Source organism: Melospiza georgiana, chromosome 6 (genome assembly GCF_028018845.1).
Source record: "Melospiza georgiana isolate bMelGeo1 chromosome 6, bMelGeo1.pri, whole genome shotgun sequence".
NCBI classification, from domain to species: domain Eukaryota; kingdom Metazoa; phylum Chordata; class Aves; order Passeriformes; family Passerellidae; genus Melospiza; species Melospiza georgiana.
The window spans coordinates 19,946,761-19,965,639 of NC_080435.1; the positions used below are offsets into that span (position 1 = coordinate 19,946,761).

General features: G+C 40.8%; 1 protein-coding gene across 3 annotated transcripts in view; it reads left to right on the plus strand.

Moving 5' to 3' along the window:
* Positions 1 to 12,277, plus strand: part of ZNF143 (zinc finger protein 143) — a 38,047-nt gene extending 25,770 nt beyond the window's left edge. For all 3 annotated transcript variants that reach the window (XM_058026472.1, XM_058026474.1, XM_058026473.1), the window contains exons 10-16: positions 96 to 221; positions 3,113 to 3,292; positions 4,388 to 4,615; positions 5,839 to 5,987; positions 7,304 to 7,465; positions 8,245 to 8,391; positions 10,330 to 12,277. In XM_058026472.1, coding sequence (XP_057882455.1) covers positions 96 to 221; positions 3,113 to 3,292; positions 4,388 to 4,615; positions 5,839 to 5,987; positions 7,304 to 7,465; positions 8,245 to 8,391; positions 10,330 to 10,413 — 1,076 coding nt within the window. In that variant the 3' untranslated portion in view covers positions 10,414 to 12,277. The remainder of the gene's footprint in view (positions 1 to 95; positions 222 to 3,112; positions 3,293 to 4,387; positions 4,616 to 5,838; positions 5,988 to 7,303; positions 7,466 to 8,244; positions 8,392 to 10,329) is intronic.
* The last annotated feature ends 6,602 nt before the right edge of the window (positions 12,278 to 18,879 follow it).

The window sequence follows — 18,879 nt, forward strand, 5'->3', positions numbered from 1 at the left end:
CTTTGTGTCACCCTTTGATGAGTGCTGTGGTTGTGTGTTGGTTGCTGAGTGTCTGGCTGTGTGCTGGTGCCCTGCTGACACCCTTGTGTCCCCAGGGTACGGGCTGAAGAGCCACGTGCGCACGCACACCGGGGAGAAGCCCTATCGCTGCACCGAGGAGAACTGCACCAAGTCCTTCAAGACTTCAGGAGACCTGCAGAAGCACATCAGGACACACACAGGTACCCTCAGCACACATCTTTGTTCATTCACCTCGGTGCATTTTTAGTTCTTTATCTTTCCTCATTCTGTGACTTTATACTGACAAAATCAGCCTGTGTATTCTCTTTCTGAAGCCCAGTGAGCTCAGCAGCATTTCAGCATGGTAAGCATTAAATCCAGCATGCTTTTCTTGGAAAAAGTGCTAAAGCATTCACACTGCTATGGCAAATGCACTTATAGCAGTGCCTCATTTACATTGTCACTGAGTCACTCGTTGCTTTTACAGTTTCATCAGCAGCTGTAACAGAACAAGGAACTTTTCCTCAGTAATCTGTCTTGCCTTTTAGAAATGGCTTCAGTGTTCCTCAGTTTTGGTGCTTTAATATAACTCGCATGCCAGCTCCATGACAGTTGATATTATGAGCTTGTTATCCTCATTTCCCATCTCTTCTTCCAGCAGAAAAACCAAAATGTCAGAATTTTCTATGGCCATTGTTTTCTGTCATAGAAAACCAACAGCTATTAAAACTTGCAAAGGCACAAAAAAGAAAATCTTCCATTTTGTCTAAAAACATTAAATTGAAAGCCAAACCATAAATTCTAGACAGCACACACTACACTCTGCAAAACTCTGTGGCTGCACACACGTGTAAACAAGATTGCACAATGTCTCCTTTGTGCCTGTGATCTTCAAGAAAAACAACCCCTAAATGTAGGAAGGACAATCTATCACTTGCTAACCCATTCCATTAAATATATTGATGTCTGTGCTGGAGCACTGACAAGCTTTTCCACTGAACTGTCTGAATCTGTGAGTCAAGAAGAAACAATAAAAGAAGTCGGGGTTTAGGGTTTTTTCAAATTAGAAATACTTAAAATATGGCAGGATGGGATGTACATATAGGCAATAAAAATTGTAAAAACTCAGCATTACATTAGGATATTTCTGCTTGTTTGGACTTCCATACATAAAAAGATTATGTTGGGATTAGTACTGTCTTGATTTTTAAACATCAGTGTGAACACATCTCAGCTCTAGAAGAGGACTGTTGATATGCCCTGCATCAAGTACAACTATGAACTGAAAGGTTTCCTATCTGTGGACTGTTTTCTTTCCTTTTTTATGGCCACAGAAGGCGTGAGGTAATTTAATCTGTTTAGCAGTTGAGATAAAAGATTTGAGCCAGCCCTATGTAACCTACCCACCTGAACAGTATGAGTAATAGAATCATACTCTCCCAGCAGAGCAGGGGTGTCTCATTTTTTAGATTTATGAGTTTCCAGGAAGCTGAAGAATGAGAGGAAGAGTGCAGCACAGCTCTGTGCAGGTGGATGGAGCAGCGTGTGCTCACGCCTTTGCAAGCTATAGCAGGGCAGGGGGCAGCTCTGGGCTCTCCCACCGCTCAGAAACCTTTCCCTTCTTTAGGAGGCACATCAGGGTCAGCACTTCCTTCACTTTCTGCCTGTTTTAACCAGAAGTGACTTCTCCCCCCATCAAACGCTTGCCTTGGCTTCCTCCATGAGCTCCCCAGACACGCAGCTCTGGCATCGGGAGAGCTGCTGGGGATGGTGCTGCAGAGGGGTACAGCCTCAAGGCTTTGCATTTCTGGAGCTGGAATTCGCTGTCACCTGGAAACAGGTCGCTTAGCTGGGAAGTACATTAGAATTTGAAAAGGCCCCTCCAGGGACCGGTCTGGTGACATTCCTACGGGCATTGTTTTGGAGGATCTGTCCTGGTTTCTGGTGCAGGGTCTGTTGCTGGGTGGGGCTGGCCCTGCTGCTTTGGGACTGTTTGGGGTCCTGGCTGCAGCGAGGATTAGGGGAGCCATGGTAACACAACACTGAGGTGTTCGGGGAATACACACTGCCTTGGCAGGAAGCTGCAAAACCTTCCCAAACAGCCGCCCGAAGGAGTGAATTGTAGTTTCCTCTGCCAAGGAGCGATTTGCTTTGGAGTTTTGTGGTATTACTGTCTATCAGGACTTGTGCTTTTATTTCTAATTACCTACAATTGTATCTGTAGTGGTGTTCTGCTCTTGCTCTCAGATTCTGCTCTTTGGTAAGCAGCTCAGTGTGTAGAATGTACTTGGCTCTAGAAGTGGGAAATTACCCCAGGACATCCTGTCACTGGCTCCAATGTCTCCAAATTTCACCCCCCTTGCTCTCCTTCTCTGTGTGCTTTGGTAGATCTGAAAGGTCAGGGTTATTGCAGTATTATTGGTTGGCCTTGTCTGCTATTCATGGTGAAATGCTGTGGTGCAGTGATGTAAGTTACTGTGCTTAAAATTATATTGCACAAAAAGACTTTAAAAGAACCTGTATTTGTGATTTGCTCTGGTCTGGGGGTTTGAAACTTGAGTTTTATGGCTGCTTCTCTTTAGAAAGTTTATTCTTTTTTAAGGTTATACTTTCTATAACAAGTTTTATTAATACATGTTTATCCTGGTTATATGTTAAATCATGAAGTTTTTTTTTCATTTGAAGAATTAACAATTGTCAAATATCAATGGTATGATACACTTGGTTTGGAGAATATATGTATGGATTGGGAAGGTTGTTAAACAGTTGCTAGATTATGGTCAGTGTGCAAGCTAATCCAAGCAACTGATTCTATGCATGAATCAGTTCTGTTTTATACTGTTAAAGTATAAAACAGTCTGTTCTATACATGTTAAAGTATTAATCTAAATGCTTCATAATTTAGTTTACAGACTGTATGATTTTCCTGAATTTTGTTCATTTTGGCTAAACTAGAACACTCCACAGTGGCATGTTCATGATATTTCTGACTGAGGATCTCACAGATAAAATTAGGTAGCTTTAGGTTCCTACATTCAAGTCTAAGTGTAATTTGGCATTTTCATTCTTTTGTAACCTTTGTTTGTGCACCTTTTCTTGTCTTCTTTTTCAGGTGAAAGGCCTTTTAAGTGTCCCTTTGAAGGATGTGGCAGGTCATTCACAACATCTAATATTAGAAAGGTTCACATCAGGACACACACGGGCGAGAGGCCTTATTACTGTACAGAGCCAGGATGTGGGAGAGCTTTTGCCAGTGCAACTAATTATAAGAATCATGTGAGAATACACACAGGTACATGAGTGATTTATTGTACTTTGAAGTGGAATCTGCTTGGGAGAGGCTGTGTCATTCTCCTTGTGAACAATGTTTTGGTGTGCTGTAATTTGGTATAGTCATGTTTTATGACTTGGCTTGGTAATTCTGTTTGGGTGTCCTCTCCCCTCAGCTGAGGATATTTAAGCAGTTAGATTTCCCACCTTGCTGTCAAGGCAGAATCATTTTGGTGTGGATACAAAGTTTTTTAAACTGGGCATTGAGCTGAATCCTTAATATGATTCTGGGGCTTGCCTCCCTTGTGAGCTGTTTCTTAAATAAATACCACTAAAGGACAAGTCTGAGCTTAACTTTGGCTCACTGTTATGAGTCACCCTTTCATCCCAGCTGTATTTTCCTTGCTGCTGGAACTGTGGTCAAAACTTCCTTTTTCATAGTCTAGATGTGAAAATACTTATCTAGTGAGCAGAATACTTATTTGGTGAGCAGAAATAATAAGCACAAATTTGAGGATTCTAAAATGTAAAAGCCAGTGATGATAGGCAAATAAGCTTGGCAGCATTATGTATGTTATAGAAACACAGACAACGTTCATAGAGCAACATTTTATAGCTTAGTTTATATTTTTAGTTTACAGTGTAATTTGGACACTCATTCCATTGATTTTTAAATGGAAGGTTTATGAAACCATAATTGTTTATACACATGCTTCCTATGGATTTCCTCAGAGCTTTCAATACTCAAGTGATACTAGTCAATATATCTGATCATTGAGGAAAACTATGGGGCTTCCAGTAATAAAAGAACAAAATTCTCAGTACAATGACAATAATGGCAGCTTTCAGCCTGTATCATTCAGCCTTCATCCAAAGGATGTTTTAGATGGAATGATAGGGAGAAAAATGGGCCAAATTTACTGGCAGTAATTCTTAAAGACAGTAAGATGTTGATAAAGTTTATCATTGATAAACTTTGTGAGGTTGAACTTCTCTGTTGCCTTTGAAATGAAAGTATGGTTGGCAATGAAGGTATGTCCTCAAATATCATTTGCTGGCAATTTTTCCTGTGCATCCTTAATAAAGTTAACTTTATCCTTTTTGTTTTCCCACACAGGGGAGAAGCCCTATGTGTGTACAGTTCCTGGCTGTGACAAACGTTTCACAGAGTATTCTAGCTTATACAAACATCATGTTGTACATACTCATTCCAAACCCTACAACTGCAATCACTGTGGGAAGACCTACAAGCAGATCTCTACCCTTGCTATGCACAAACGGACAGCACACAACGACACAGAGCCCATTGAGGAAGAACAAGAGGCTTTCTTTGAGCCACCTCCAGGTTAGAATTGCAGCCTTTGAATCTCTAGTTGGGGGATGGTATTTTGCTGGGGGATTTTGGTAGCCAAGGAAATGAAAACATAGATAAAAATTTAAAGTACGTAATAAAGATATCTTAATTTCTCTGTAAGACTTTTTAGGGTGGTAGGCAACTTGTAAACAGAAATTGCATGGTAATTGGCCAAAAAATAAACTCATTTATAGCAGTCATGGGGTTAAGAGAGAAATTTGAGTTGAAATCTCAGCAAACCTGCTAAAAACATGAATGTGGCTAAGGAACCAGAGAGACTCTAAGCAGATTACAATTTACTGGACTTTGTTAGGGATTTTTCAAAGAGTGTGTATATATATAACACCATGGCTGGTGACAATCTGTTGAGTAAAGGCTCTGCCTTGAGAAAAAAAAAATCTGTTTCTGCAGTACAGTGATAGGGGCTGGCTTTGCTGTGGTTTAGAGCAGTTTCTGTAAACTGTCCTAGAGGCAGAGATGGAAAGGAGCTGCTGGGCTGCAGCACTCCCCAGAGTTTGCTGCTCATGGTATCATGAGTATTGAATCCTGTGAGTATAAAGGATCAGACTGAAGGAAACGCTGTGAAAGGACAAACACCACTGTCAAATTGTGATTTTTGGATGTGTCTGAAGATCAGAAATATCCCCACAAACTGTTTTGGTTAGCAAAGTTGTTTTGCACCATGTTCGTGGGAAACTGCACTGAACACCTCAAGCAGACTTGCTATAGCTTAATTCCTTCCTTTAAAGGAATGATAACGTTTATTTGCTGAGGTTAAACATTTATAAAGATAATGAATTTACTTAAATCTTCACACAAAGGCATGTCACTAGATTCTTCTGTATGTTGGTTAATTAATAACTTAAAAAAAAATCCAGAGTTGTGTTTGCATGGAGTCCCTTGCATGGAGAGGTTAACATTTAATGAATAAATTAGAAATGTTTATCACATTTTGATATTTGCTTACAAACTGAATGTTTATGTAGTATTTATGTGTCTTTAAACTAAGTGCTAGAAGATCATACCCCATGTTCCCAAAATAAGACTTTCTGACTTGCTTCTGGTATCTTTCCTTCTTTTATTTTTCTCATCTTTCCACTATTTTTTTCTGTTGGAGTGTTTAAAACCTTCAGACAAGACTGGGACTTGTCATTGGCTCTCCTGGGAGCATTTAGAGTATGGAAAGTAACCTCTTGCCTCTTTGTATCCAATAGGTCAAGGTGAAGATGTGCTCAAAGGCTCCCAGATCACCTATGTGACAGGTGTAGAGGGAGAAGATGTCATTTCTGCACAGGTTGCTACAGTCACTCAGTCAGGATTAGGCCAACAAGTAGCACTCATATCCCAGGATGGAACCCAACATGTAAGTGACTCAGTGTCACCTGCTGACAAAACCAGGCTGAGAATTGAGGCACAGGTTGTAGCTTCTCCATGGGCTCTCTGAAATCACACAGGATTCTGGATAAATGTTGGTGGAAAGAAGCTTCTTTGGAGCTGTGTAGGGATATCTTTAGAGATGTGCTCCTGTGGAGTACCTAAGTGAAACCACATATTTTGACACATTAAACTGTAAAGTTTTCCAGAGTTAGGGGATTGGTCTGTCCTTGTTATCTTTGTCACTCTGAAAAGAACTTTTTAAACAACTGCTATATATACAGCCTGTTTCTGAGGCTTCTCACAATTCCCAGATTATGCTGTTAATGTCTGATGGGCATCTTCACTGTCTTGGCTGCACACACTTTGGGGGGTTGAGGGGTGGGGGAAGTCTTTGCAGTCCAGGTGCTTCCTTCACAGGCAGTTTGGTTGGTAATGTGCAGTTTCTAACATAAACTAAAGGATAAGGAATCCTTTGATATTATTTTCCACTTGAACATTCCTATGGCTGTCTTTTTTTAATGTTTTCCATGGATACATGTTTTTAAGGATTTCATATGAAATTTTTTTGGAAGGGGATTTCAACACAACTCTTTTGATTCACTGTGGCAGTGTATTGAAGGCTTTTGGGAAAAAAAATTCTGTATCAGCTAGCAGGGCAACTGAAGTACCAGTAATATATGAAAGATATATTCTGAATTCAGACTGAAATAAAATATCCAAGAGGCCTGTTACATTGCCAGGACATTGGAAATTCAGCAATACTAAGTAACTGGTAATTTTTACCCTCTAAAATGAAGGCCTGCAGAAGCCTTGACACAGAATTCTTATATTTAAATTATCATTCAGCTTGACTTCAGTTCTGGGATTTATTAACTTGTAAATCAGACATCAAATTATATATCTGATACCTTAATGCATTTGTACGGGAGACATCAGTAATTTATGTCATTAATTAGTTATGGATTGTTTATTTGTGGCTTAAATTCTAAGCCCTCATAGGGCTGTTTAGTATTTACATCAAGATCAAAGTATGTCAGGTGGTACAAACTTAAATCCCACTGACCTCTGTGGAAGACACATGCATAGATAATCTGTTATGCTGTTATTTGGGATAACATGGAGTTGTGGGCTCTGGGATTAGGCTTGCATCCCCTCCTCCTCCTGAGGGCCATTTTCTGTTCTGTGAGCAGGTCAGTGTGTCTGAAAGGTCAGAGCTGTTGGATCCCAGCCAGTGGGGCAGAGGGAATGAGGCTGGAGCAGCTCTGAGCCCTTCCCTGCCTCAGGAGCTGCTGTGTGTTGCAGGTGAACATTTCCCAGGCAGACATGCAGGCCATCGGCAACACCATCACCATGGTGACACAAGATGGCACCACCATCACCGTCCCTGCCCACGACGCCGTCATCTCCTCGGCCGGCACGCACTCGGTGGCCATGGTCACTGCAGAGGGCACCGAGGGACAGCAGGTGAGGACACTGCCCTGCACTCCTGCTCCTGTCCCCTCAGGGCTGGTGGCAAAGGGGCCCTGAGCCACCACACTGCTGGCACTGATGCAGATTTAGCTCAGCAGTTTCCAGCACCTGGCCTACACATCCCCTCCTAAGTGCCTGATGTGTCCTACCCAGGGCTGTACATCTGCAGGTTTTAATGTTTTAAAATGTTTTAAAAACAAGGAGGCACCAAGAAAAAAATCTGAGGTACCAGTCCAATGATTCATTTAGGTGTCTGTAAAATAACACCTAGAAATGCCAAGCTTTTCCCCCAAAGTCACACAGTAAATGTGTGACAGAACTAAGTATAGAATCCAATATGAACTATAATTTCATTGGTTAATATTATGGGACTGTAATTTATTTGGCAGATGGGAAACATTTGTGTAAGTCTATATCTGTGGGTTGGTTTTTAATGTACAGATAAAACAGCTAACTTTTTAGTACAAATATGATATCTTCAAGTTGAAATTCATTCTACTGTTCTAAAATTGCACCACATGAAAATAAAGATAGTTATTAATCTCTGTGTAGATAATCACAGGTCTGTAGGTGCATTTATTGAATTGCTGCAGTCCTGAGGATATTTATATTTTAAGAGCTAGTACTAATTTGGAGAACACAATTATGGCAACTTTTGTTTTGCACAATACAGTTATGCTGATGAGTGATCCCAGCTTTCAAGGCAGTGGTGGTAGGAGGTGAGGGGCAGAACAGATGTGCCAGGCAGGTGACTGTGTCCCTTTGTCCTGAAGGTTGCAATTGTGGCCCAGGACCTAGCAGCATTTCACAGTGCCTCCTCAGAAATGGGACACCAGCAGCACGGACACCACCTAGTGACTACAGAAACCAGACCTGTCACATTGCTGGCCACATCCAATGGGACACAAATTGCAGTACAGGTAAGATGGGGAGAAATGGTTTTTTTGGAGTGTTTGTTACTTCTAGAGCTAGAAGCTACCTAGTCAGGTAACAAAATGATTTGAATAACCTTGGTTTCCTGAAAAAAAAAAATAGCCCACAACTAAACTATCACATATTTAAAATAATATATAGGGTTAGGAAGAGGAATAAACAGTATCTGATTTTCCAAATCTACTTGTAGAACTCAGAAATAAGGGGAAGGCTGGGGGAGGTCTAAACTTCAAGTCAACCAAGTAGTTCATGGACTCACAGGTTTTCAGTGAAAAAGTGCTTTTGTTCATCCTTCAGCTTTGCATATAGGATTGACACATATAAATCCAAACCCTCAAGGATAAATTGCTATGAACTTATAAAATTAGCAAATTTGTTATTTGAACCTTGAAATGCTAATAGCAAAATAGGGCAAACAGTTATAAAGGAAGATTAATAATCAGAAATCTCTGGAAATAGTGACCTTCTGTAATGTGCCAAACCAGCACAGTACAAACAGTCTCTGTAAATAGTTCCTCACATTGTTCAAACACTGTCAGGAAAAGGTAATTTCTAGGTATGAAAGAGCTCTTAAGAGCTCAGATTGAAAGGAATAGTATTAATATCCTCAAGCAGAAACAAGAGATTGTTATTTTACCCTTTGTTAAATGGAAAGTAGCAAGTGAGATGCTGTTGAAAGTTGAGAGGCCCTGAATTCTGAACCCCTCTCTTTTGAGCTAAGTTGGCACTAATGAAAACTGCCTGTAAGAGAAACCATGTCAGAAGGCAATTTTTGCATGAGGAAAAGAAAAAAGTAGCTAAAAGGGTCCTTTGAATGAAAGGAAAACAGGCACTCTCTGCACAAGCCCCTCTTCTGTTACCAGCAATGGAGCATTAACTTGGGTTGCTTTACATTAATTAAGCTTAAAATACACAAATAGAAGAGAGGGATTTTAAAATTAAAATAGTGTTGATTATTCCTGAGAGTTTGATTGGCTTTTCTCTTGTACTTCAATACTAACAAATTAATCCATTTGGTTTCTAAGTCCTGGTAAAGCCAGTAGCCTGATAGTCCTATTGAAATCCTAACGAGGTGCAAACAGAGCTCTTGATTTGAGTGGATCCTGAATGTGATATGCAGCGACTGTAAAATAACAAGTGATACCTAGGATTGTCCCATTAGGTCAAACAATTTGGTTTTACCTTTCACACTCTCCTATGTGTTTCTTCTGAGCCAATAGGTAACGACCAGCTTTACATTTTTTTGTGAGGCTGAAGTTGTCCTCAGTGTTCCCATAAACACAGTATAAAACTCCATGGATTCCTTCCCAAAATTGTGTCAAGTTGTATTTATTCAGGGTTGCTTATCTTACTTCTGGTAGTACCAGATAGTTTAGAGAGGAAATTAACTGTAGAATCAAACAGTGTCATCACAACAGCTTTTTTATGCAGCTGGGATTCTGCAATAAATGAACACTTTTTTAATAAAATAATGTCAGATGGTGTTCCAAAGAGCTGACTTTCTGTTAAGAGAGTTAGGAAAAATGAAGATGTTTGCTTGCTTTACCAGTGATAAAATGAAATGCAACAGCCACTGGGACTTCTGTGCCTGGTCTGAACTTTGTAATATCTGCCAAGTAAAATATCACCTACTTTGTGGGTCATGAAGTGTGTTTATCATGCAGCAGTTCTTTGAAGCACATGTATTTGGTGGTTACACATAAACTCAGTGTAATCTCCTAGCAGCAGCTATCTTAATTGTCAAGCTGATTAGATAGCTGCTGGTATATATTATCATCCAGGAGAGGTGTGACAATACTGATCACACTTATTTGGGCTGAAGTACTGTTTGGTATCTAGATCTTTGCTTTCAGAACTTTTTGGATGCATTTATTATCTGAGTGTAACGTTTTGGATTTCTTTCTGTTTGAATGTGTTTGTTTCAGCTTGGAGAACAACAGTCTCTGGAAGAAGCCATTAGAATAGCCTCCAGAATACAACAGGGGGAAACACCAGGGATTGATGATTAACTTGTAAAACTGCTACCAGAACAATAGAGTGAAAGGTATTTTATTTTCAACCAACAAAGGTCCATGCCAGCAACAGCCCGTAAAAACTTTGAAGTCCCCCACTCACTGATACTGTACACATTTTATGCAAGAGTGAAGAACATTTTCTAAGTTTTGTGTACATAACCCTTGGAATGGACTGACATCATCTACTTCCAACCGTTGCATTCAGGAATATGGAATTAGGATTATATAGTAAACTTCCTTGTTATCCTTTCATCAGATTTCAGACTGGTCTACAAGCAAGTAAAAAATAGAAGTATTGGAATTAATTTTTAATGTCATGTACAAATAATGAAGGCATTACTGAAGATTTCAGCTGTTTAAATAGCCATTTCAGGAACCCTTACAAGTAATAAAGGCAACAAAGCCTTTTTAAATTGCATTCCATTAATGGAAAAGTCTTGGATTTTGAGCCTACTACTGTAAATCTTCGTATTTTGATTTGTTTCATACAGATTTGAATACTCTTTAGATTATCTACCCCATCTCATTCATTGTAAATACAGACTGTTAATGCTGGAAGTGCTAATTATATTATCTTTAAATTGGATTATGTACAAAGAACTGGTTGTTGAATATTAAAGAAAGTAAATCTAATGATTTTGTTTCTTTACATATTTTACTTAAGATGTTACTCTTGAATTATTATGCAATAAAATATAGCAAGATTGTATTGTTTAGATAGGATGATATTGTCATGTGACATACTGTTTTACTTCTTACTGAGACTGAAGTTTAAATTATTTATTTACGGCCTTGTATAAATTTTTCCAAAGTTTATTTATCATAAACTGAATTTTTTGGCATTAATTTTGATCGTAATCCACTATAGTGTATTAAGCAAATATTGGTAGTAGTTATTTCAGACATTCTAAAACACTACAAGAGTGATTTTTCACTAAAAGGTGAAGTTCCCCATTTCCAAGTGAACTATTTTCAAATGGTGCATTTGCAGCAAAAGTCCAAGTACTAATAGCTGTTTTCAACAGTTCTGAGTGCCTGCTGCTATCATTCAGTACCTAGGATGTGCTTGATAATCAGTGCTTTTGAAAATCAGGACACAAGTTACTAGGAAAAAGGGATTAATAATGATGTAAGTACAATGCTCCTCTCCAACTATTATTCTGTAAAGGAAACATACATTGTAGATATGTCTAAAATATACAGCAAAATGTAACTTTCAATTTTTTTTATATGAAGAAGTGTTTTTACTCTTGTCTTGTTAGCAAGCTGGTTAAGCAAGTTAAACATTTTTGGCTTCCTGTAAGATTCAGTGCTTATTTTAGATTAGTGTCAAGAGCACTTCTGAAACTGAAGCCTCACCTTTAGCTTTCTCAAGGAAAGGATTGAACAGCCTCTGGACAAAATCTCTATTAAGGAATCCCAGATATTGTGAGGTGCACGTCCTACATGAAAAAATAAAGTCCATAACTAAGTACCTTGAGGTGTTTGACCTCAGAAAGGCCAAGTTTGAATAGAATGAGCCAATTTATTGTGAATTACTGTATCAGTGTGGGTTGTAGCATTTTATGTTTTCTACACAGAAGCAGTGAGAGAATACAGTACTGTGGGATAGATGGGGACAAAGGAAAGGCCATTCTCTGCATAAATTACAAAGTAAAACTTGAAAACATATAGGTTGTCTGTAACTTTTGTATAGGATTGAGGTTGCTTGCTCACTTAGGTGCCAGTTTTCCTGAAATGTTGTAAATCTTGATAGCCCATGGAGATAAATGTACTATGCAAGGAGGATTAATTGCCTGTCAACTAGATCAGTTTCTTAGTACTTATCACCTTTTAGAAATTAAAGTTGTATCATTTGATGTGAATGTTCAAGGTTTTTTTTTTTTTTTCCTTAAATTTCCTTGCTAATAGTTTCTGAAAATGGTGGCTGGAACGGTGACTTTGACTTAGCAAAGAAATAACTTCAGTTCTTATTTCTTTTCATTTCCCAGAACATTTCCTGACCACTGTACAAATGTGAGTATTCTTTTTCTTTCATACAAGTTGGTTTGCTGCAAGGTGTTCATTCACAACCAGCTCAGTCAGGAAACCTGTAGTATTTTAAAAATTATTTCTGTGACTGTTACCTTATCAGTTACTCTTGCAAAACTCCCAAGTCAAAGGTGGTGCTCCCATGTTTTGCTAGCTCCCTCGACACAAATAAGGTAAAATGCTTAGTGTTTAAAGAAGAGCTGAGGTGATTATGTGTGCCTTAGCTGCAAGGCCTGCCTTCATAATAGACCTTGGTGGTTCTCCCCTGCTGCTTCCATGCAGTGGAAGGAGCTGTTCTGGTAGCTGAGGCTGCACGTTGGTGTTGGAAGGTCCTGTAGCAAAGTTTAGACAGGACAAGATTGGGTTAGATAGACAGGAAAATTGGCAAAAAGGGTTTCAGGAGGAGGAAGCAGAGATTATGACAGCACTGGGTGTTTGGCAGTGGAAATCTCTGTACTTTACCCACAGATTCAACCCCTCGTTTGAAAACTGTCTCAGAGGGAATGCTGTGGCACACACAAAGAAGTAGCTTGTAGAAGATGAGCCCTGTAAAGCAAATGAGCTCAGTGTGTCACTACTGCCTCTTGCAGACTGACTCCCACATTTCCTGTAGGATTTTTCTCTTGTGTGTCAATTCCGGGTCTATACCAATTCTCCCCATGAAGGAATGAGCCCCAAGTCTTTCCAGACCTCGCAGTCAACTTTTCCCTTTTAAGTATCTCTCCAGATTTTCCCTCTGGTGGCGTTTGCTTTACGGTCGTTTAGTGTCTCTCCTGATAGTGAAAGAGGTGATTATTTTCGGTGCTGCAGGCTGGTGACTATTGTGCCAGACACACTCTGCATAACAACAGGACGGCTTTTACCCCGAAGGGCTAATGGTTTTCATAGGAGTAAATCCTGCTGCGAACAGCCCTCATCCTGCTGCTGTGGCTGAGGCCGGCTCAGCTGACCGATACCGCAGGGCCGCTGTGAGACGGGCACGTGGTGTCTGCTCAGCACAGGGCAGGATAAGCAAACACAGGATCTCATCGAAAATGCTTCTGATTCTGGCAACTCCAGCTCTACTGCTGCTGAGGTTTGTCACTCTGCACCTTAAGCTGACCAAGATGCAGAAGTGCCCCGCAACAAACCTGTTCTGTTCACTCTGAGTTTGTCATTGAATGAAAACAAAATTTCTGTGAAATTTGCAAACAGCACTAATATCTGTGTGATATGCAAACTGATTTTCTTAAGTAGTAAGGTTTTGAGAGACTGGAAATGACAGGTAACTTGTGTCCTGTTCAGCTATTAACTTAGAGCTGTTTGAAGCTTTAAAAAATGTATTTATTCAGCATGCATCATTTTTGTCTTGAAAAAGTGGAAATTGCCTTGTCTTTGCAGATGCATAAAATCAAACTCCAGCCCCTTGTTTATAATAAGGTACTCCTACTTTTTTATTTGCAAAGTATGTATTTGAACACCATTTTCCCAAAAGTATCCTGTGTTCTATGGATAAAACCCTCTAAAGCATAGACACCTATGACAACAAAACAAAAAGCAAGAGCCATTTTCAGTTCCTTTGTTGGAGGTAGTAAACTGCACTCCAGCTGAGGCAGGGAAGCAAGCATTTTTCCTTGTTATGTGTATTGTAAATTGTGCCATCAGTTTGGCATTCCTTTGATTCTGTTTTTCATTCTGCTGGTGGAGTTCACTTGGCCAGAGGAAAATGTAACAATCTCATTAGGCCATCACCATTAGCACTAAGTTGTTGACACCTCACCCTAGCGGGAAGGGGTGATATCAGACTTTGTAACCGAGGGTTATATTCAAAGCAGACTTTAATTATCCCAATAAACATAAAAGCTTATACAATTATCCTAATAAACATAGAAGCCTATATCAACAAGTGAGCACTTGGTCCTATGCAGTCTGTGTATTTATCTCTGCTGGAAATGTGACCCCCTTAAATCCAATCCATCTCAGGTTCTGAAACAATAAGAGTTTTCTTTGGATTATTACTGTTCTGTTTAATTATTTGTAGCACTTTGCTCAAAGGAATGACAAACCATTTACACTTTCAGGGCACCAGTAACTGCCGGGAACTTTTCCTGTAAGTAAAGAGTATCTTATGTGGTTGTCAAAACCCCGGTGTTTTACCCTTTCTTTTGTTTAAATCCATCATCAGCCTTTAGGTTGATTTGCTGCTGCTTTTTATTTTTCAAGAGACTTTTGGACTCTCCATCGTGTTACTGCTTGGTTCTGTAGGATTTGCTGAGAGGTTCCTGAACAGTCAGCTTAGTGAGGCAGGACAAGGGCAAGAGGCTGACTTTCCAACACCTGGCAGGTTTGATGGCATAACAAAAACAACCCAAGGATGTAAAAAGCTCCTGGAGATACAACAATGGTCCAAAGCTACATCTCCAGTGGGAGTTTTTTCCCTGGTGTGCAATAACTCAGGGCTAATTCAGATTTTAATATTGGTTGGTAATGACTGAAAAATCAGAAAGTGCAAGAATGATTTGTGGGACAGATGGGATTAGTTGCTTTTTGTTTTTTAACAGATACATTCAAGAGACAGATTTTTTTAAAAATCTTTTTATCTGCACACCTAAAAATGTTTGTAAAATGTCTTACCTTAAATGATGCACTTAAGAGATTATTAGAAGAGTAGTAGATTTGAAAAAAGGCACAGTACCTCTCTTATGGTTTTGCATGTTCCCTGAAGGGGAAAAAGGAAGCAGGCAGGTTAGTGATAGAGGTAATTAGTAGTGTAGTGACTGCTTAGTTTATGTGCATTAGACATTGTGACTTTTTAATTGCTGGTACAAAATCTTTCTATTTTGATCATTTTTACTTGGCTTCAACAGAGAATTGGGACATTCTAATTGTACAAATTTCAGTCATGGCAATCACTCTGTCTTTTCCATTCTTCAGATGTTTTGGAGGAAATTTCTTACCTGAATACAACTCTCAGGACCAGACTGTTTTGCCATTTTCTGGTTAAGCAGATGTCAAGTGTTAAGAGGTAAACTTAAAAGCAAAAAAGGGAGTCACTAAAAACTGTCATGAGTGTGTGCTCTCATACTCATAGAGAATTACTGAATTGTATGTGACTGCTTGGCACAACCTGTACTTTTTTAATGTACTTTGTACATTTTAACTTCTGAATACCTTTGGATTTTCCTTGAAATTCCTAGATTTTGGATCCAGAAGCTGTTCTTTATGGAAACCTTGGTGCTGTCAAAATCACTGTTCTATTCTCTACCTTGTTCTCTTGCTCTTATTATTTAGAGTCCCTGGGTGAATAAATCCCTGAGCAATGTTCTCTCTGCCTGCAAACTATAGACTAAAAAGAGAACAAGGACTGGCAGCACCAGCTGTTGGCGTGTCTTTGGATATACAAAGTCCATTTTTGATGGGAAACACATTTAACTCTGGACCTTGTAATTGAAGAGAAAGAGGCTGCCAGCTAACAGCAGCTAACAGCAGCACAACCCCAGATAAAACAATCTTTAAACTGCTCACCTTTAGGCTGTCAGTGGCCCAGACACAACATCTCCCAGTTGGCACACTCCCACTGGGACTGTTGTCCCTGAACATGCCAAGTCCTGTGTGAGCACTGGAATGCCATTGCTGGCACTGGTGATAAGCACACTGCTCCCTGGGTACCTGCTGAAAACCAAGATAAAAGCTGGGAAAACAGCAAAGATCTCTCTCTGCTTTCGGTTCTCCACCAGCAGCCTTGGCACAGCTGCCTGTTGTGTTTCTGTTTTTCATAGAAGCAGCTTTACCTTCTTCCTCTTCTGCTCTCTCACTCCATTCACACCTGCCCTGATGAGGTGAATTATGCTGGCTGATGTAAATGGGTTTCAGCCAGATTTTGGCAGAACTCTTCCTATTTGATGGAAGTGGTTTTGGAGAATTCCAGATGAGCTTGCAAGTGCAGGAACCCTGACAAGATGGCAATGCCACTTCTCTGGCAGTCCTGACAGCCAGACAAATTGGCCATTGTTCTAGTTCCTCCTCTTTTTTGACTTCCCCTGCTACCCACAGAAGTTGGAAACAATGGTTTCCTTGAGCTTGAAAACTCCTAGTTAAAAGCAGCTGTTTGCCGGTGAATGTGTGCAGCTCCAGATAAATATTTCTAGTAGCAAAATATTCAATGCACCTTAGGAACAAGTATTATAAAAAGGAAAAGAACCAATTTTGTAAATATATCTCCTGAAAACTGTTAAACCACTCAAATTTATAGGAGTATCAGCCAGGCACTGCCTAGCCATCAGTTTGTGTGCTGTTACATCTGTGGGAAGAATCAGGGCTTGAGTCTGCAAGATCTGTAGCAGTTCAGAGGTGCAATTTAATCAGCTTCAGAGAATTTGGGATGATTTGGCATAGTGTGGAAAGCTGCAAAGCTCCTCCTCACTGAGCTTCTTCCTCCTCTGGTCATGTCCATTGCTCAGGTGCTCCTTGGGAGGGAGTTGGCTCTGTGGGGCTCCTCATGTTCATCACAGGTGTCACAGGGGAGCAGAGCTCCCCTCAGTCTGGGTGAAAGTCACCTCTTCAACACCACTGCTCATGGTCCTGTCAGACTACAGCAAAACAATGGGTGTGAGTTCAGATCAGCACATAGACAGAGCCTGTGAACTCTTACACAGCAGCTGTGCATTTTGTTGGCTACATATTTATTCACTACTTCCTTTTCTTAATTGCTTTCAGATTGCAAATAAACTTTCTTTTAAAATCACTGTGTTACTGTTGTCTCCTTATTTCTCTATTCCTTTTTTCATTTCCTCTCCTGTCTTCTCCTCAGAAATACTTTCTTCTCTGTACAATTCTGAATTGTAGCACTTGTTTTTGTCTCGCTAAACTGTTCCAGTGATTAGTAATTCATTGTAATTCATTAGTAACTCATTCAATTACAACAGGGCTTCTGAACTTCATTTTGTCACTTGCTGTCACCAAATACTGTGTCTGTAGACTCCAGAAAATATGAGTTACATCCGGTTGAGTTTGGGAAGGAAACTGCAGGCTTTGACATTACAGGGGGAGGGATTTATTGAAAGCTTACAGTCTTTAAACTTTTTCAAAGAAAAGGAAACTTCATTTATGACTGAAGCAAGCCACAGATAGTGGCTGGAAAGTTTTGAGTCACTTATAAGAATTGCTTTGCATCTCCCTCTGTGAGCTCTGATTGGAGAAAAAGGTGATGGAAATTCTAATTTTACAAAACCTTCTCTTACATCATCTGTTCTAAAACTTGAATGCTTCAGTTAGTACTTGCTGCACAGGGAACTTAATTTTTAAAAATGAATATTTTAAATGGAATGTTAGTGTGGTTCTGCAGCAAGTGGGTTTATACTTGACTTGATGTAACCCTATCTCTGTCCCATTTTCATAGGTTATGCTGGCTACTTTCAGTTTTCTCCAAAATGCAAAACTCAAAACTTGTGTTCCTGTGGCTCATCACTGCTTGTCCTAAAACCAGGACAGCTCTCTGCAGAGAAATGGGTATTTTCAGGCAGAAGAGGTTAAAGAATTTGGCATTGCCAGAAGTGGAATAGGGGACAATGCCATCCATCCCTGTAGGTGCGAGGTTCTGCTCCCCAGGAGTGTGTCAGGGGCAGCACATGAGGATTGTGTGCCAGGCAAGGAGGGGAGCTTTGTGGAGGAGGCAGGAGAGGGGCTGTGCTGCAGCGTCCGAGCACCCCAGCTTGGCTCCGAGCCATGAATGGATCCCGGCACTGCCTGCGTGTCCGGGGAATGCTCTGCGTGTCCGGAGAGCAGCGCTACAGGTGTACCTCGCTGGGTTTGGGCTCCCCGGGGCTCCCGTGGCTGGAAAAACCCCTATTTTTTCATGTGCCTTGTTACCCAAGGGGCTCGTTTTAAGGCGATTTGGTTCAGAAGAGAGGGGCAGGTTTATCTGTTGGGTGTAACCAGACAGAAAACGGGGCCAAGAGGCAGAGTGGTGACAGCATCCAGCATCCACGGCCTTCGCTGTGCTGGGGCTGGGTCCGTCTGGAAGTGTCCCACGGGAGCGAGCGGCGCGGGCAGCGCCCCGGCCCTTTAAACCACGTGCGTGCCGCTCCTGCAAATACAGCAATGGGTCTGGCTGCGCTTGGGAAAGGAAAAAGGCGCCTTTAACTGGCACAGAAGGTGCTGTTGCTATTATTATTATTAATTAATTAAATACTGTATTATTATTATTATTATTGTCATTTTTGCGCGCTCAGTTCCAGCAACTCTACGGGAGCCAGACCACGTTGCAGAGGAGCGGGGAGCGGCAGTCCCGCAGGGCGGCGCGCTGTCCCCGCGGTGTCCCGGGAGTTGCCCGGCGGGGCGGGCGCTGTCCCCGCGGCGCTCCCGGCGCTCCCCGGACGCCGTCTCCAGGCGGTTCCCGCCGCCCGGGCGGGGCCGCCCCGGGGCTAAAATGGCGCCGGGCGCGCGCCTCAC